This window comes from Bombus affinis, chromosome 8 (assembly GCF_024516045.1).
Source record: "Bombus affinis isolate iyBomAffi1 chromosome 8, iyBomAffi1.2, whole genome shotgun sequence".
Taxonomy (NCBI): Eukaryota; Metazoa; Arthropoda; class Insecta; order Hymenoptera; family Apidae; genus Bombus; species Bombus affinis.
In genome coordinates this window covers 12,704,574-12,724,994 of record NC_066351.1, presented here as the reverse complement: position 1 = coordinate 12,724,994, position 20,421 = coordinate 12,704,574, and the positions used below count along the sequence as shown (strand labels likewise).

General features: G+C 34.2%; 1 protein-coding gene across 5 annotated transcripts; it reads left to right on the top strand.

Annotated features, from left to right (window-relative positions):
• The first annotated feature begins 225 nt into the window (after positions 1 to 225).
• LOC126919198 (dynein heavy chain, cytoplasmic) lies at positions 226 to 20,068 on the top strand. 5 transcript variants are annotated; one of them, XM_050728002.1, is made up of 23 exons: positions 226 to 653; positions 1,250 to 1,767; positions 1,829 to 2,923; positions 2,997 to 3,132; positions 3,193 to 3,566; positions 3,810 to 3,845; positions 5,163 to 5,234; positions 5,307 to 8,657; positions 8,738 to 9,132; positions 9,214 to 9,524; positions 9,613 to 9,701; positions 9,902 to 9,931; positions 10,072 to 11,218; positions 11,289 to 11,784; positions 11,872 to 12,487; positions 12,568 to 13,362; positions 13,426 to 13,627; positions 14,443 to 14,641; positions 15,051 to 15,168; positions 15,256 to 15,627; positions 15,705 to 18,467; positions 18,754 to 18,951; positions 19,018 to 20,068. In XM_050728002.1, the coding sequence occupies exons 1-23, from the start codon at positions 410 to 412 to the stop codon at positions 19,450 to 19,452; spliced, it is 13,992 nt and encodes a 4,663-aa protein (XP_050583959.1). In that variant the 5' UTR covers positions 226 to 409; the 3' UTR covers positions 19,453 to 20,068. The 5 variants fall into 5 exon arrangements, with proteins under 5 accessions (XP_050583959.1, XP_050583960.1, XP_050583962.1 ...); XM_050728003.1 differs by lacking the exon at positions 14,443 to 14,641 and adding an exon at positions 13,785 to 13,980; XM_050728005.1 differs by lacking the exon at positions 3,810 to 3,845.
• Positions 20,069 to 20,421: the final 353 nt, after the last annotated feature.

Sequence of the window (20,421 nt, the reverse complement as noted above, 5' to 3'; positions counted from 1 at the left end):
TACAAATATGCAAATAATTTTTGTAGAAAAAATTCTTATCCTTTTATAATAACTATACATATCTAAAAATCATTAAGTAAGGGTATAAACTTACTTTAAACCAGAAATATAATAAGTAAAAGAGACATAAAGATAACGCAAAACTGTGTAATTACGATTTGGTAGAAGTTGGTAGCAGCTGGTAGCAATAATATGAAAACTGGCCAAAATGCTGGATAAAATAGGGAGTGAGAAAATGGCGTTATTACTAGAGAATCGTTGAAATCGTTGCAGTTCGTATAGGTAGTTCCGTGCCGTAGTCTATGCCTCCTATATTCGTCATCACTCGTGTGACAGTTCATCCTAGAGCGGGGATCGACTGATCACCCGCTCAAGATTTTTTAAATTTTGCGATATTGATTAACGAAAGATGGGTGACTCCTTGGACGGCACCGGGGAACCGTCCCCGGAGTCTCAAATTGTTATAGTTGTATCATATTCAGCATTCGCTAATTATTTAAAGAAAGTGGTAACGGTCCTTCTACCCGATGAAGATGTGGTACCACCCGCGTTCAATTCTGCTCTAGAAGATAAGAGCAATCAAGAATGTGTAAGAAAATTCTTAGGCGATTCTCAAGTGTGGGCGCTTTACATACAAAGAAGTTCTAGTAAAGGTACGTGGATTGATTTACAATAAATAATTAATTAATTTACTGTTGAGAATTTTGCACTCTGCCCTCTTATGATATCCTCCATTGCAGTATTTCGATACAACGGTACATCAATCCGCGACAGGAAACGTATCCTGAATATTAGTGCGAAGTTTGTCGTTTGATGCATTTAAATTTCTCATAAACGTGACTCATACGTTAATATAATCAATACACGTAATAGGATTGATACGTTCTTTTTCGTTAATATTCCGTATATAACAGATGTCATAAATATATACCGGTACATATTTTCTTACACTAATTATGTTTTTATTTTCATATTTAATATAAGATTAAAATAATTTAAATTATAAGTGACTAAAAAGAGAAATACGAAGTTAAATCATCATGTGCAACCTATTGTAACTACAATCATATATCATATATCTGCTGTCATGAAGTAACATAATGCTTTGTGAAAAAAAGAAATGTGTGGTCCCTTATTATTTTAGATTTTAGATTACATTATTTTTTGAGAATGGAAATTGACTTTCCATTCTGTTAAATTTTCCCCTTTCTTTTTATAAATGTGCCATAACTAATTTATTACTTTTCAGAGGAAGATAACAATGAAGGAGATGAAGAAAAAGAAAGTACTATCTTTTATATCTCAAATGAGATATATTTTACTAGTCCTAAAATGGCCTCCTTAGTTTTAACAAAACGTGCAGCTGTGATTGAAGCTGATAAATCTATCCATTCACAGCTGCGTTTAGTTACATTCTCAGATGGACCACCATATGAAACATTGCATGCAATAAGCAAAACTATGGCACCATATTTTAAAAGTTATGTAAAAGAAACAGGCCGTGCAGATAGAGATGGTGATAAAATGGCACCATCTGTTGAAAAGAAAATAGCAGAACTTGAAATGGGTTTATTGCATCTACAACAAAACATAGATATTCCTGAAATTTCATTACAAATTCATCCACTTGTGGCACAAGTAATTAAGCAATGTGCAGAAGAAAATCGTAAGCCCAAAGTTGCTGATTTTGGTGACAAAGTTGAAGATTCAACATTTCTAAATCAATTACAGAATGGTGTCAATAGATGGATTAAAGAAATTCAGAAGGTAAAGGTCTTATGAATTATATATATGTATATATATACTTTATCTTTTTGTCTTTTCATAGGTTACTAAATTAAATCGTGACCCAGAATCAGGTACTGCTCTGCAAGAAATTTCTTTCTGGTTAAATTTGGAAAGAGCATTGCATCGAATACAGGAGAAACGAGAGAGTATAGAAATCACTTTGACACTTGATATACTTAAACATGGAAAACGATTTCATGCAACAGTTAGTTTTGATATAGATACTGGCCTACAACAAGCTTTGGCTACTGTCAATGACTACAATCCATTAATGAAAGATTTTCCAATAAATGATTTATTATCAGCTACAGAACTTGAAAGGATAAGAACTAGCGTTCAACAAATATTTATGCACTTACGCAAAATTAGAAGTACTAAATATCCTGTTCAAAGAGTATTGAGGTTGATAGAAGCTATTTCTAGAGATCTAGGACAGCAGCTTCTTAAAGTGTTAGGTACAAGAAGATTAATGCACATTCCATTTGACGAGTTTGAAAAAGTTATGGAACAATGTTTTGAAGTGTTTAATACATGGGATGATGAATATGAAAAATTAACTGGTTTATTAAGAGATATTGTTAAGAAAAAACGCGATGAGCATATGAAAATGGTATGGAGAGTATTACCAGCACATAAAAAATTACAAACTAGAATGGAGCAAATGCGAAATTTCCGTCGGCAACACGAACAACTCCGAACAGTAATTGTTCGTGTACTTAGACCTACCGTTCGTCAGAATAATAATAACGCTTCAATGGAGAATCCAGATAATGATAACGTAAAAGTTGAATTCGCTTTGGATGCAGCAGACGCAAACGCCATTAGCGAAGTAAATTTAGCATACGAAAATGTAAAAGAAATTGATTGTCTTGATATTACTAAGGAAGGTGTTGAATCATGGAAAGCTGCTGTCCGCAGATATGAAGAACGTATTGAGAGAGTTGAAGCAAGAATCACTGCACATCTTCGAGATCAATTAGGTACTGCGAAAAATGCAAATGAAATGTTTAGAATTTTTTCACGTTTTAATGCACTTTTCGTAAGACCGCATATTCGAGGCGCCATTAGAGAATATCAAACACAACTGATACAGAGGGTAAAGGATGATATTGAAGCATTACATGAAAAGTTTAAGGTATAAAAATATGGAACTCAAATCTTTTAATTGTGATTATTAATTTGTACTAATAGCTACATTATCAATCTAGGTTCAGTATGCACAAAGCAAATGTTGTAGAATGAGTATGGTTAGAGATTTACCACCTGTTGCTGGCTCAATTATCTGGGTTAAACAAATAGATTATCAGCTTACAATGTATTTAAAACGAGTTGAAGATGTCTTAGGTAAATATTAAAATTATTTTATATAGTTGCATTGGATTTTCACTTATGTTTCTTTCATAGGAAAAGGATGGGAAACTCATATCGAAGGTCAAAAATTGAAAGCTGATGGGGATAGTTTTCGCATGAAACTGTCAACCCAGGAAATTTTTGATGATTGGGCACGTAAAGTGCAACAAAGAAATCTTGGTGTTACTGGAAGGATTTTTACAATAGAAAATGTACGATCACGAACCGGACGTGGCAATGTATTAAAGTTAAAAGTGAATTTTCTTCCTGAGATTATTACATTATCGAAGGAAGTTAGAAATTTAAGGAATCTCGGCTTTCGTGTACCTTTACCAATTGTGAATAGAGCACATCAGGCTAATCAGTTATATCCCTTTGCCATCAGCTTGATTGAGAGTATCAGAACCTATGAAAGAACACTTGAAAAGGTAATACCTCGTTTCATTTTATTATTTATAATTATAGTGCTATAATTCATATATGATTTTAAAGAAATTTTATTGAAATATTGCAATGTAATTGTATTGCAATTATTATTTTAATAATATGAACAATATAAAATTTTAAAAATACAAATGAAAGGATAGACAATGATAGGGAATAGAACCAGGATAAAATTATATATTAGTAATATTGATATTTTTAATTCCTTGAGTGTCCAACATTTTTAGCTTACCAATCGGAGTCCCCACTGCCCCGCACTGAAGGTAGTCATATATGATGCTTTCAGGAATTATGCATTTTGCCTATATCTGCGAATTATATTGTATGCCTGCTTAGTTCTTGTAGAAAAATGTGTACTGCAAGATGATATGATTTTATTTTAGTAACGTAACAAATGGAAAAAACTAGTGAAAAAAGTATGAGTAGGTGAATCATAGGATGTGCGGGAACCCCATAAAATTAAAGCTTTCTCACTTTCGATTACAGTATTAATTTTTTTATTCTTCGTAATGTTTCTGATTTTGTTCGCTTTCGAACATTTTACAAAAACTTTAAAACCCATTGTGAAGAAATCTTTGTTTCTGTTCCATATTCTTAGCACTTAGCCAACCGCGCGCGCCACAGCGAACTATACGTTTCTCATTGTGCTCGGACAAGCCAACTTATACGCTGTCCATCGCGCATTTTTCCAAGTATCGAGGATTAATATTCACTACTTAAAAAACAAAGAAGTCTAAAAATTATTTAAGTGGTCTCTTATATTTTGCGGTAATGATTTTATTTAACGATTTCACATATTGTTTATACAAAACATCAAATTAAAAGTATATATTAAAAGTATAAAACAATATAGGTAAAATTAGAAACATTAAAGATGATTAAAGATAAATAACACAACTTGAACGTGAAATTAAAAATTCATAATGCATTTTAATATCTTTTTTACATCGATATCGTTTGATTATAACTTTATTTAGTCATAACGGATAGTGTAACTTTCTAATTAATTTTAACACTACCAAATTGATGTATTTTATTATATACTGTACTTTATAAAAACAGAAAAAGTAGCGCAATTAATTGGGAACAATTCCAGGTAAACAATAACTGGTAACAAAAAAAAAAAAAAAAAAAAAAAAAAGGAAGAAAAGAAAACGCGTTGCAAAAGTCAAAAGGTAGATCTCCCCGTTCGATCACGCCGCGATGTACTTTACAGAGGGGAGATCTCCCTATTCGGTTGGCTAAGTGTTACTAAGTATTACCAAGTGGTACTTGAAATTTGCATTATGTAATTATAATTAATTTGCAGACTTTAAGTGGCCGCACATTCAAAAAGTTTAATTGCCTGTAATTGATATAATAATATCTTATATTTCTCAGTTTTTGTAACATGTTAATCGGAAATGAAAATTGCCATATAATTTTTTAGCATAAGCTATGAACATGTAAAACTTTTGTTTGCCTTCTTGTCTGTACATTATTGAATGGTAAATGGTAATTTATGTCGTAAAATTGTATTGATATAATTCATAATATAAGTTTTTAAAATTGTATTTCATAATTCATTTTTTTTCTCCTAGATCGAAGATAAAGCCAGTATAATTCCCTTGGTTGCTGGAATGCGTAACGATGTATTATCCCTTATTTCTGAAGTAAGTCTTAGTTATGTTATTACATTATAAAATTTTACTATTAAGTACAATCATTTTTATTTTTGAATTTAGGGAATTGCTCTAATTTGGGAAAGCTATAAATTAGATCAATATGTGCAACGTCTTTCCGATGCCGTTGTTTCATTCCAAGAAAAAGTGGAAGATCTTGTGGTAGTTGAAGAGCAATTGGATGTTGATGTCCGATCTCTTGAAACATGTCCATATTCAGCAAATACATTTGCCGATATACTTTCCAAAATTCAAAAAGCTGTAGATGAATTATCTTTAAAAAATTATTCAAATCTAACTATTTGGGTATCTAGACTTGATGAGGAAGTAGAGAAGAATTTAGCAGCTAGATTAGAGGCGGGAATAAAAGCATGGACTGATGCACTTACTGGTCAAAAGAAAGAAGTAGATTTAAGTATGGATACTGATGCACCTTCTCAGCCCACTCATAAACCTGGTGGCGATCCAAAAATTCAAAATCAGATACACGAAGTTCGAATAACAAATCAAACAATGTACTTGTATCCAAGCATTGAAGATGCAAGATTCCAAATAATGCAACAATTATTTGCATGGCAAGCTATTGTTACTTCTCAAATTCGACTTCAAAGTTCGAGGTATCAAGTGGGTTTAGATAAACCTGAATCAGGTACTTACAGAAATTTACTTACGAAGTTACCCAATGGGAAACAACCTTTGGAAGCAGCTTATGAAGCGGTTGAATCTAAAATGAAAGATATTGCCGATTATGTAGATCAATGGTTACGTTATCAAGCACTTTGGGACTTACAACCAGACAATTTATATGGAAAGTTAGGAGAAAATATAAATTTATGGATGAAATGTTTGAATGATATTAAAAAGACCAGAGCTACGTTTGATACATCAGATACCAGACGAGAATTTGGACCTGTTATTATTGACTTTGCAAAAGTACAAAGTAAAGTATCTTTGAAATATGATTCATGGCACAAAGAAACATTAGGAAAATTCGGCACTCTTCTCGGCAACGAAATGGCAAGCTTCCACGCACAAGTATCAAAATCTAGAAGCGATTTAGAACAACAATCCATTGAAGCTGCTAGTACTTCCGATGCTGTGGGATTCATAACTTATGTTCAATCATTGAAACGTAAGATGAAAGTCTGGGAGAAACAAGTCGATATATATCGCGAGGGTCAAAGAATATTGGAACGTCAAAGGTTCCAATTTCCTTCTTCATGGTTGCACGTAGACAACATAGAAGGCGAATGGGGTGCATTCAATGAAATAATCAAGAGAAAAGACACAAGTATACAGACACAGGTTGCGTCGTTACAGATGAAAATAGTAGCGGAAGATAAAGCGGTTGAAATAAGGACTACTGATTTCCTCAGTGATTGGGAAAGAGGAAAACCAGTCGAGGGCCATTTACGACCAGATGAAGCTTTGCAACAGTTACAATTGTTTGAAAGCAAATTTGCTAGATTAAAAGAAGAACGAGATAACGTAGCAAAGGCTAAAGAAGCTTTAGAATTGCAAGAACCGGGAGCAGTATCAACTAGCGAAGATAGAATGCAAGTAGTATTTGAAGAGCTTCAAGATTTAAGAGGCGTTTGGTCTGAATTGTCGAAAATATGGGCACAAATCGATGATACACGGGAGAAGCCATGGTTATCTGTTCAACCAAGAAAATTGCGTCAACAGTTAGATGGAATGATGGCGCAACTGAAAGAGCTACCAGCTAGATTAAGACAGTATTCTTCATATGAATATGTTAAAAAAATGTTGCAAAGTTACACCAAAGTTAACATGTTAATTTTCGAATTAAAATCTGATGCCTTGAAAGAAAGACATTGGAAACAATTAACAAAGCAACTTCGAGTAAACTGGGTACTAAGTGAACTTACTCTTGGTCAAGTTTGGGATGTAAACTTACAAAAAAATGAAGGAATAGTAAAAGATATCATTCTCGTCGCTCAAGGTGAAATGGCGCTAGAAGAATTCTTAAAACAGGTTCGAGAATCTTGGCAAACTTATGAATTGGATTTAATCAATTATCAAAATAAATGTAGATTAATTCGTGGTTGGGATGATCTTTTTAATAAAGTTAAAGAACACATCAATTCTGTGGCTGCTATGAAACTCTCGCCTTATTACAAAGTATTTGAAGAAGAAGCATTAACATGGGAAGAAAAATTGAATAGAATCAATGCATTATTTGATGTATGGATAGATGTTCAGCGACGTTGGGTTTATCTGGAAGGAATTTTCTCAGGAAGCGCTGACATTAAAACATTATTGCCTGTTGAGACATCACGTTTCCAAAGCATTAGTTCTGAGTTCCTTGGTTTAATGAAAAAGGTATCTAAATCTCCCATGGTAATGGATGTTCTAAACATCCCTGGTGTACAAAGAGCACTCGAACGTTTAGCTGATCTGCTTGGAAAAATACAAAAAGCTTTAGGAGAATATCTTGAAAGAGAACGAACGTCATTCCCGCGATTTTATTTCGTGGGCGATGAGGATTTATTGGAAATTATTGGTAATAGCAAAAACATTGCTAGATTACAAAAACATTTTAAAAAGATGTTTGCTGGTGTAGCAGCTATTCTCTTGAATGAAGATAACACTATTATTACTGGTATCGCTTCCCGCGAAGGAGAAGAAGTACTTTTCCAAAATCCTGTATCTACCATTGATCATCCAAAAATCAATGAATGGTTGACGCTTGTAGAAAAAGAAATGAGAGTTACATTAGCATCGAGTCTTGCAAGAGCAGTACAAGATATTAAACAATTCAAAGATGGAAATATTAACCCTCAAGCGTTTATGACATGGTGTGATAATTATCAGGCTCAAATTATAGTTTTAGCAGCTCAGATTTTATGGTCAGAAGATGTTGAAGCCGCATTGCATGAGTCGCAAAGCGATCCAAGTAAGAATTCCTTAGAAAGAGTGTTACTACAAGTTGAAGGTACATTAAATGTCTTAGCAGACTCTGTTCTCCAAGAACAACCTGCGTTAAGACGGAAAAAGTTAGAGCATTTAATTAACGAATTTGTACATAAACGCACAGTAACAAGGAGATTAATTGCAAACAAAGTTTCTAATCCCAAAGCATTTGAATGGTTATGTGAAATGAGATTCTACTTTGATCCGAGACAAACTGAAGTTTTACAGCAACTTACGATACATATGGCAAATGCGAAATTTTATTATGGTTTCGAATATTTAGGAGTACAGGATAGATTAGTACAGACACCTTTGACAGACCGATGTTATTTAACAATGACACAGGCTTTAGAAGCTCGTCTTGGAGGTTCTCCATTTGGACCAGCTGGTACAGGAAAAACTGAGTCGGTTAAAGCTCTCGGTCACCAGCTCGGAAGATTTGTACTGGTGTTTAATTGCGATGAAACATTCGACTTTCAGGTAAATAAAGAATATTATCAAAGCAATAGCTCTACAGCTTTTAAGAAGTTATTTTAATGATGTTTTATTGCATTTCTTAGGCTATGGGTCGTATCTTTGTCGGTCTTTGTCAAGTTGGAGCATGGGGTTGTTTCGACGAATTTAATCGTCTCGAAGAGCGTATGCTTTCAGCTGTCTCTCAGCAAGTGCAAACCATTCAGGAAGCATTAAAAAGTCAGATGGAAGGGAAGAAAGAAGGAACACTCTGTGTAGAATTAGTTGGAAAACAAGTTAAAGTATCCACAGATATGGCAATCTTTATTACAATGAATCCAGGCTATGCTGGACGATCAAATCTTCCTGATAATTTAAAGAAGCTCTTTAGATCACTAGCTATGACTACTCCAGATAGGCAGTTAATTGCTGAGGTTATGCTTTTCAGTCAAGGATTTAGATCTGCTGAAAAGCTAGCATGCAAGATCGTACCATTCTTTAAGTGAGATTTTTATTCTTGTATATCATTCAAGTATATATACCTTTTTTCTTTTTCTTACTAAACATATGATATTGTTACTAGACTATGCGATGAACAACTTTCCAATCAATCTCATTATGATTTTGGTCTTCGGGCACTTAAATCTGTACTTATTTCCGCCGGAAATGTTAAACGCGATCGAATTCAAAAAATTAAAGAAGGCATGCAGAATCGTGGCGAAACTAATATTGACGAGGCTTCGATCGCTGAAAATTTGCCAGAGCAAGAAATTCTTATTCAATCTGTTTGTGAAACAATGGTACCAAAATTAGTCGCTGAAGATATTCCATTACTATTTAGTTTACTTAACGATGTATTTCCGAATGTAAATTACACACGTGCTGAAATGAAAGGTAATTACTACATTTAAAGTCACATTTTGATATCTTATACATATACTAATTTTCCTTTATGTACTACAAATAAAATATATATTCATAGGATTGAAAGATCAGATTAGAAAGGTATGCATGGAAGAGTATTTAGTATGTGGTGAAGGTGACGAACAAGGAGGAGCTTGGCAGGAAAAGGTAATATACATTCATAACATAGAGAGCAATAAATAATCATCTTCTCATTATATTCAGTCTTATCATTGTCATAAAAAAAGAATAAAAAGAAATAGCATACATAAAATGTTAAAACTTCTGTTTCTTCTGAGAACATGTTATGTAAGATAGATAATATCTTCCTAATTTTTGGATTTTTTTTTATCATATGCATTCCCTAGGAAATGGTCGGTGAGACCTGGGTAGAAAAGGTGAGATGAAAATTAAATCATGGATAGCATTGCATGGTCAACATTTTTCAACTTCATAGATAACATCCATCATAAATTCGCATGATTATTATCTTTTTCTTATTTTGATGGTTACTACTTTTATAAACCTTTTTATTTAGGTACTGCAACTTTATCAAATTTGTAACTTAAATCATGGTTTAATGATGGTTGGTCCAAGTGGTTCTGGGAAAACAACGGCGTGGAAAGTACTATTAAAAGCCTTAGAAAGATTCGAAGGAATAGAAGGTGTGGCACATGTAATCGATCCTAAAGCTATTAGCAAGGAAACATTATATGGTGTACTAGATCCAAATACACGTGAATGGACAGATGGCCTCTTCACACATATTCTTAGAAAAATTATAGACAATGTAAGAGGGGAGATCAATAAACGACAGTGGATCATATTTGATGGTGATGTTGATCCAGAATGGGTTGAAAACCTGAATTCTGTACTCGACGATAATAAACTACTCACGCTACCAAACGGCGAACGTTTAAGTTTACCTCCAAATGTGAGAGTTATGTTTGAAGTGCAAGATCTAAAATATGCCACGTTGGCTACTGTTTCTCGTTGCGGCATGGTTTGGTTCTCTGAAGACGTACTTTCTACAGAAATGATATTTGAAAATTACATGCTGCGTTTAAGAAACATTCCTCTCGAAGATGGAGAAGAAGATAATCTTAGCAAAAAGGCAACAGAAAAAGACGATACTATGTCTCCTGCATTATCAGTACAAAGAGAAGTTGCTAGCATTTTACAAAGTTATTTTGCTCCAGATGGATTAGTAGTGAGATGTTTAGAGTATGCCATGAAACAAGAACATATAATGGATTTTACACGTCTGCGAGCATTAAGCTCTTTATTCTCTATGCTAAATCAAGCTGTGCGCAATGTTTTACAATATAATCATTCACATACAGATTTTCCGTTGCCAAGCGAACAACTAGAACGTTATATGCCGAAGTGCTTGGTATATGCTTTGTTGTGGAGCTTCGCAGGTGACGCGAAACTAAAAGTTAGATCTGATTTGGGAGATTTCGTTAGATCTATTACCACTGTACCTCTACCAACTCAAAGTAACATTCCTATTATTGATTTTGAAGTAAGCATTCATGGTGAATGGTTACCTTGGAGTAATAAAGTTCCGCAGATTGAAGTGGAAACACATAAAGTTGCTAGCCCAGATATTGTTGTACCTACTTTAGATACGGTAAGGCACGAGAGTCTACTTTACACATGGTTGGCAGAACATAAACCAATAGGTAATATTATACTTATAAAAATTATTATAAAATTAGAAGCATATAATGATAGAGTATATAATTTTTATAGTGCTTTGTGGACCACCTGGCTCTGGTAAAACCATGACGCTCTTCTCTGCTTTACGAGCTTTGCCTGATATGGAAGTTGTTGGATTAAACTTTTCTTCCGCTACTACGCCTGAGTTATTGTTAAAAACTTTTGATCATTATTGCGAATATCGCAAAACACCTAATGGTGTTGTACTTTCACCAGTACAATTGGGCAAATGGCTGGTTCTATTTTGCGATGAAATTAATTTACCCGATATGGATAATTATGGAACACAACGCGTAATCTCGTTCCTCAGGCAGTTGGTAGAACATAGGGGTTTCTATCGAACTAGCGATCAAGCATGGGTTACTTTGGAACGGATCCAATTTGTTGGAGCGTGCAATCCTCCAACAGATCCAGGTAGAAAGCCGCTTAGTCATAGGTTCTTACGACATGTTCCAGTTATATACGTCGATTACCCGGGAGAAACATCTTTAAAACAAATTTATGGTACATTTACACGGGCTATGCTTAGGTAATAATAACGATAACGAATGATCGTCTTAAAATTACTGGAATGAAGTAATGAATAACTCTTTCACTTTACAATTTATTATTACAGGTTAACACCCTCTTTACGAGGTTACGCAGAACCTTTAACGAATGCAATGGTAGAGTTTTATCTAGCTTCACAAGAAAGATTTACACAAGACATGCAACCACATTACGTTTACTCTCCGCGTGAAATGACACGTTGGGTACGCGGAATCTGTGAAGCTATTAGGCCCCTCGATAATTTATCGGTTGAAGGTCTAGTACGCTTATGGGCACACGAGGCTCTTCGCTTATTCCAAGATAGATTAGTAGAAGATTCCGAAAGAGCTTGGACCAACAAAAACATAGATACTGTCGCCATGAAACATTTTATGGGTGTCGATAAGGAGAAAGCATTAGCCAGGCCTATATTATACAGTAATTGGTTATCTAAAGATTATGTGCCAGTTAATAGACAAGAATTACGAGATTATGTTAGAGCAAGATTGAAAGTATTTTATGAAGAGGAATTAGATGTTCCTTTGGTACTTTTTGACGAAGTTCTTGAACATGTTTTACGAATCGACAGAATTTTCCGTCAGCCTCAGGGACACTTATTACTTATTGGTGTCTCTGGTGCTGGTAAGACAACTCTGTCTAGGTTCGTTGCTTGGATGAATGGTTTATCCATTTTTCAAATAAAGGTATTTATCTATAAGCTGTTAGAATTATTCATTTTAAAAGGTTTACAATTTATTTAACGTATTGATATTTTATATCAAAGGTTCATAATAAATATACCGGAGAAGATTTTGACGAAGATTTGCGTCAAGTGTTAAGACGATCTGGTTGTAAAGATGAGAAAATAGCATTTATTCTTGATGAATCGAACGTTTTAGATTCTGGTTTTCTTGAACGTATGAATACGTTGCTTGCAAACGGAGAAGTACCTGGTTTATTCGAAGGTGATGAATATACGACACTTATGACTCAATGTAAAGAGGGAGCACAACGCGAAGGTCTCATGTTAGATTCTAACGAAGAATTGTATAAATGGTTTACTGGTCAAGTTATGAAGAATTTACATGTAGTATTTACGATGAACCCCAGTACCGATGGTCTTAAAGATAGAGCTGCGACATCACCTGCATTGTTCAATAGATGTGTGTTAAATTGGTTTGGTGATTGGTCAGATAACGCACTTTTCCAAGTTGGCAAAGAGTTTACCAGTCGTGTAGATTTGGAAAGACCTATGTGGAAGTATCCAGATTTCTTCCCTTCAGTTTGTTCTTTAATACCATCACAGCCTTCTCATAGAGATGCTGTAATAAATGCTTGCGTTTATGTGCACCAAACATTACATAAAGCTAATGCTAGGCTCGCGAAACGAAGTGGCAGGACAATGGCTATTACACCTCGTCATTATTTAGACTTTATACATCATTTCGTAAAGTTGTATCAAGAGAAGAGAAGTGATTTAGAAGAGCAACAATTGCATTTAAATGTTGGTTTAAGCAAAATAGCAGAAACAGTAGAACAAGTAGAAGAAATGCAAAAAAGTTTAGCTATAAAATCTCAGGTAAGATAATGAAATGAAAAAAAAATCTTTTACAGCTTTTTCTCACGTATATCTTGTATATAGGAATTGCATGCAAAAAATGAAGCTGCAAATGCAAAATTACGACAAATGGTTAAGGATCAGCAAGAAGCAGAAAAGAAGAAGGTGCAAAGTCAAGAAATTCAACAACAATTAGCAATACAAACTGTTGCTATTGACCAAAAACGTGAGGACGTCATGGCCGACTTAGCACAAGTTGAACCAGCTGTTATTGATGCACAAAACGGTATGTATTATTTATGCTTTAGTTTTAATCGGCGCAATGAGTACAAACGGTTGTTGTACTTCTGATACATAACTGTAATCAATGTTCATCCGTATTTTATTTTGAATACCTGAAACATGTGACGCGCATTGTGTTCAAACGTTTGCAATGAGTGTAGCTGTCAAGGGGATTAAGCGGCAGTATCTTGTCGAAATTCGATCAATGGCAAATCCTCCAAACATCGTAAAGGTAGCTTTAGAATCTATATGCTTGTTACTTGAGGAAAATGCTACCGATTGGAAACAGATTCGTGCTATTATTATGAAGGATAGTTTTATACCGACCATCGTCAACTTCAACACAGAAAACATCACGTAAGAAATGATTCTGGATCTGCTGAATGTTCAATCTCGCGTGGGCATTTACCGAGGCAAATACATATAATTCTATAACCGCTTGACATATGTATATGTATATGTTATGACTTTTGGCTGAATACAATATACTCACCTACGTATAGCATACGTTCTTATAAGTAGAAAGAAACTTCTAAATTAATTACTTCTAGACAGATTATTTTACTTTGATTTTCAATATATGAATTTTTAAATATTTTATAGCAACAATTATAAGGACGTGACATGATACGTAAATACTGTGTTACTGTAAATAAAATGTATCGTGTTTTTTATCTCTAACTGTCTATAGGTGATTTAAAACGATGTGCAGCCTGCTGCGGAGCTTTCTTCACGTAACATCGTCATAACTGTTCTAATTGCACATGCCTGCACTTTATTTTCTTTGTACTATATAAAATCGTTTCGTTTTTCGTATAGCGGTGAAATCGATAAAGAAACAACATTTAGTCGAAGTTCGGTCCATGGCGAATCCGCCGGCGATCGTGAAGGTTGCACTGGAGTCTATCTGCTTATTGCTCGGTGAAAATGCCAGTGATTGGAAATCTATCCGCGCTGTCATCATGAGGGACAATTTTATCAATACTATTGTCTCTAATTTCAGTACTGAGGATATTACGTAAGCATGCTTTCATTGTTTGTTTACCTTTACAAATGGTATAATTCTTTGATGTAGGGATCAGCGAACACGGTTCGTTGATACAAATATTTTCTAAAAAATTCATCAAATAGAAGTTCATAATAAGAAGAAGATGATAAATAATATAAGAATGTCTGAAATGTGTAATACTAATATTTGTTGTATGTATCTACAACTAATCTTTGTGCTTGCTGATCTCAAATCTAAACAAATGTTGGACAAATCACAAAGCACAATTGATACTTAGAGCATGTGAACGATAATTGACAACTTTGTTACTAACCAAAATTATGTGTATAATATAGTATACTAAACTTGAAATTGTTAAAAATCATTATCAAATTATTGAATTAAGAAATTTAAAGAATTTTTTTATACATTTATTTAGGGATGAAGTAAGAGAGAAAATGAAGAGTCGCTATTTAAGTAATCCTGACTATAACTTTGAAAAAGTTAACCGAGCCAGTATGGCTTGCGGACCTCTTGTTAAATGGGCTACTGCACAGGTGAATATTTAAAAGGAGATATTCGACATAGATTTTGTTTTTCAAAAAAGAAATCAATATTAAAAATATATGATTTAAAAATTTTAGATCGAATATGCAGACATGTTGAAACGAGTAGAACCTTTAAGAGATGAACTTCATTCGTTAGAACGACAGGCTGAAACAAATAAGCAGAAGGGTGAAGAAGTAAAAAATTTGATTGCTCAGTTGGAACAAAGCATAGCGTCGTATAAGGAAGAATATGCTCAGCTTATTTCTCAGGCGCAAGCTATTAAAGCCGACTTAGAAAGCGTACAAGCTAAAGTAGATCGTTCTATCGCTTTATTAAAATCGTTAGTGATTGAAAGAGAACGTTGGGAAGCAACTAGCGAAACATTTAAGAGTCAAATGTCTACAATTATCGGAGATGTACTCTTGTCATCTGCTTTCCTAGCATATGCTGGATATTTTGATCAACATGTAAGTATTTAATAATAGTTATCGTATATGTTTTTCTATATAGAATACTGACATATATAACCCTTGATATTTTTTAGTACCGACAAAATTTGTTCAGTACTTGGTGTCAACATTTACAACATGCAAACCTACAGTTCCGACCGGATATAGCGAGAACAGAATACCTCTCAAATCCTGATGAACGTTTAAGGTGGCAAGCTAATGCTTTACCAACGGATGATCTGTGTACTGAAAATGCTATTATGTTAAAGCGATTCAATAGATATCCACTAATTATCGATCCATCTGGACAAGCAACAGAATTTATAATGAACGAATTTAAAGATCGAAAGATTACGAAAACAAGTTTCTTGGATGACTCGTTCAGAAAGAATTTAGAGAGTGCATTACGCTTTGGTAATCCTTTGTTAGTACAGGATGTCGAAAATTATGATCCTATACTAAATCCTGTTCTAAATAGAGAATTAAGAAGAACAGGTGGGCGTGTATTAATCACCCTCGGGGATCAAGATATCGATCTTTCACCATCTTTCGTAATCTTTTTATCAACGAGAGACCCAACTGTAGAATTTCCACCTGACATTTGTTCTCGTGTTACCTTCGTAAACTTCACCGTTACTAGAAGTTCACTGCAAAGTCAGTGCTTAAATCAAGTTTTGAAAGCCGAACGTCCGGACATTGATGAGAAGAGATCTGATTTATTAAAATTACAAGGTGAATTCCATTTGCGGCTGAGGCAGCTTGAGAAATCTTTATTGCAAGCATTGAACGATGCTAAAGGAAAAATCCTTGATGATGATTCTGTGATAACTACCCTTGAAACTTTGAAACAGGAAGCGGCTGATATTAGTAAAAAAGTCGAAGAGACAGATAAAGTAATAGCAGAAATTGAAACAGTTTCTCAACAGTACATGCCTTTGTCTCAAGCTTGTTCAAATATGTATTTCACGATGGACAGTTTGAATCAAGTGCACTTCTTATACCAGTATTCTTTGAAAATGTTCTTAGATGTCTTCACATCTGTTTTATCTCAAAATCCAAGATTGTGTAATATATCAGATTATACACAAAGACTATCGGTTATTACAAGCGATTTATTTTCTGCTTGTTACGAACGCGTTGCTCGTGGAATGTTGCATACGGATAGATTAACATTTGCATTGTTATTATGTAGAATTCATCTGAAAGGTATTGCCACAGAATCCACTTACGACAGTGAATTTACATTTTTCTTACGTGGAAAAGAAGGTGTATTAAATATACGAGATCCTATAATGCCTAATTTAAGTTCAGAACAACAAGAAGCTATGATGCGCTTGAGTCTTAGACTGCCAGCTTTTAAAAAATTGCGCGAGAAAATTCAAGAAAATGGAGAATTCAATACGTGGTTACAATCACCAACGCCTGAGACGTGTGTGCCGAAGCTTTGGGATGAAGAAAAGCCATTAACGCCAACTGGAACAGCTATGCATCAGTTATTGATAATTCAAGCATTCCGACCAGATCGTGTGATAGCTGCTGCGTCTTTAGTAGTAACTTCCGCTCTGGGAGAATCATTCATGGCAGCTGCAGAAGTAGAACTTGATTTTGCTTCTGTAGTTGAGAATGAATTGAAAGCTAATGTACCTGCGTTGCTTTGTTCAGTACCAGGTTTCGATGCCTCTGGCCGAGTGGATGATTTGGCAGCTGAATCAGGCAAACAAATAGCTAGTATCGCAATTGGATCTGCAGAAGGATTTAATCAAGCAGATAGAGCGATAAACATGGCTGTTAAAGCTGGTAGATGGGTATTATTGAAAAATGTTCATTTAGCACCACAGTGGTTAGTACAACTTGAAAAGAAATTGCACAGTTTACAACCACATGCCAGTTTTAGATTATTCTTAACCATGGAGATCAATCCAAAAGTACCAGTTAATTTACTGAGAGCTGGTAGAATATTTGTCTTCGAACCACCTCCTGGAATTAGAGCAAACCTATTACGAACTTTCAGTACGGTACCAGCATCAAGAATGATGAAAGTACCTAACGAAAGAGCCCGTCTTTATTTCTTACTAGCATGGTTCCATGCTATCGTTCAAGAACGTCTTCGTTATGCCCCGTTAGGATGGGCTAAACATTACGAATTCAATGAGAGCGACCTACGAGTAGCTTGTGACACTCTGGATACATGGATAGAGGCTACTGCTATGGGCAGAACTAACTTACCACCGGAGAAAGTACCTTGGGACGCTTTAGTGACACTGCTATCTCAATGCATATACGGTGGTAAAATTGATAACGATTTTGACCAACGTCTTCTTGCATCGTTCCTTCGGAAACTTTTCACTCCGCGATCCTTTGAAGCCGATTTTGCGCTCGTTGCTAACATTGACGGTTTGCAAGGAGGTCAACGACATATTACTATGCCAGATGGTACCAGACGTGATCATTTCCTTAAATGGATTGAATCATTATCTGATAGGCAAACGCCCTCGTGGCTTGGGTTACCGAATAATGCGGAAAAAGTACTGCTCACGACCAGAGGCACAGACCTGGTATCTAAATTATTAAAAATGCAACAATTAGAAGACGAAGATGAATTAGCGTATTCTAACGAAGAATCGTTAGATACACCTAGAGAAGCAGAAGCTGATGGCCGACCATCATGGATGAGAACGTTACACAATTCAGCATCAACATGGTTACAATTGCTTCCAAAAAATTTACCGACACTGAAAAGAACTGTAGAAAATATAAAGGATCCTCTCTACAGGTATTTTGAGAGAGAGGTTAATAGCGGTGCTAAATTGCTGCAAGATGTGATTCATGACTTAGAAGACGTTGTTTTAATCTGTCAGGTATTTTTTCAATTTACATTGATATTGTTGTTAGGAAAGAGCGATCTCTTGACATTCAATACTTTATTTTTAATAAGTATTACATCCAATATACGTATATTATCATTGAGGATTATACAACAACATTTGATATCATTTGCTTTGAGAAGCACATTAAACATGATAGCTTTCATTTGAAAATGAAACATTAAATTTCCATGAAATATATTCTTCTAAAGTAAACGGTTAAAAAATTGAGAACTTTTAATATGAACTACTAAATATAAATGTTGCGTTTTCTTTATAGGGTAAAAAGAAGCAAACCAATTATCACAGAACTATGTTGTCAGAATTAGTGAAAGGCATTCTACCAGGTGGTTGGAGACGATACACAGTACCAAGGGGATGCACAGTAATACAATGGATAACAGACTTTAGTCATAGAGTATCACAGTTGCAAGAAGTTTCACGATTAGTATCTCAAGGCGGAGCAAAAGAAATTAAGGTTTGTTTAATTAAGCTTATTTGTGTAATTAATTATTCACATTTCCTATAACAACATTTCTTTTAGAGTTTCCCTGTTTGGCTTGGTGGATTATTGAATCCCGAAGCATATATTACAGCAACGAGACAGTGCATAGCGCAAGCAAACAGTTGGTCACTGGAAGAACTGCAACTCGACGTAACTATAGGAGACAGTGATAATATTGCAACGGACGATTGTTCGTTTGCTGTAACCGGTCTTAAATTGCAAGGAGCGCAATGTAAAGATAATCAATTGTATTTGACTTCAACTATAATGACCGATTTACCAGTTACCATGTTGAGGTGGATACGATCTACCACCGATGATGTACGAAAGGGCAAATTGTCTTTACCGGTTTATCTTAACAGCACACGTACTGAATTATTATTTACCGTTGATTTAAACATTGCTCCTAGTCAAGATCCTCACAGTTTTTATGAGAGGGGAGTCGCTGTTCTTACATCTACTGCTTTGAATTAATACTTATAAAATTAGCAAACTACGATATTTAACAAATAATATAACGATAAAGTCATAAAGGAATGGGCAAACGAACTTTTTAGAAATGAAGTAGTAAAGAACCTCCACATATATTGTCCGTTTGCTCGAGATGTTTATTAATCTGTTCGTCTTTAATTATTTATAAAATATTAAATATTACGAGATCTAATTAGTTAGTATAGTATTCAGTCAATGTCACAGTCATCAATAAAAAAAAGTTTGCCCGTTTCTTCTAATATACTAATTGAATACGTAGCAAAGACTATTATTTATCGCTTCAAAACAATTCTTAGCACAATATTTTGTAAACGTGCATTAAAACGAATCATTTTCTTGATAATTAACATAATTGAGAAAGATGTAAGACATCCGTTTTAGAATTGATGTAATAACGAGATTGTAATATATATAGTTTATTTAGTTTTGTATACGTTTAAAACTCAAAGACCGCTTTCTGTAACAAAGTTACATTGTGTTTGCTTAAGTGTAAGTACGAATGTATTGTAGAATCTATATTATTTGAATGGTATCTAATAAAAAACTTAATGTACGATTTACAAGAGTTATTAAAAAAGTAAAATGAGTACCGTTAAAATGCTTTGTACTTTGTTGCTTTGATCAATTATATTAATATTTATTTCTGTAATTATGCAATATTTAAAGTATGAACGTTGTTTAAATCTTATCATTATTAAATTAGATGTCATAGAAGCACTATAAATTTAAAAAAGAACATAAAAATTTTATTATGGTCCATAATATCAGGTATAGCAATTACACGTATAAAATATTAGAATATTTGTACGGTAAAATACACACACATATGTATGTATATATATATATAAATATATATATATACTACATAATTATGTAAATAACATTGGAGTTCTACGCTCTTTTTTATCCAATTAGTTCAATGATTATTCATTTTATGTATATACTCTCCGA

Coding starts and splice junctions, on each gene's coding strand:
- LOC126919198 (XM_050728002.1), top strand. CDS start 410: ATGGGTGACTCCTTGGACGGCACCGGGGAACCGTCCCCGGAGTCTCAA. Junction 3,846..5,162: donor CCCACTGCCCCGCACTGAAG/GTAGTCATATAT, acceptor TTTTTCTCCTAG/ATCGAAGATAAAGCCAGTAT. Junction 9,702..9,901: donor GAGGAGCTTGGCAGGAAAAG/GTAATATACATT, acceptor TGCATTCCCTAG/GAAATGGTCGGTGAGACCTG.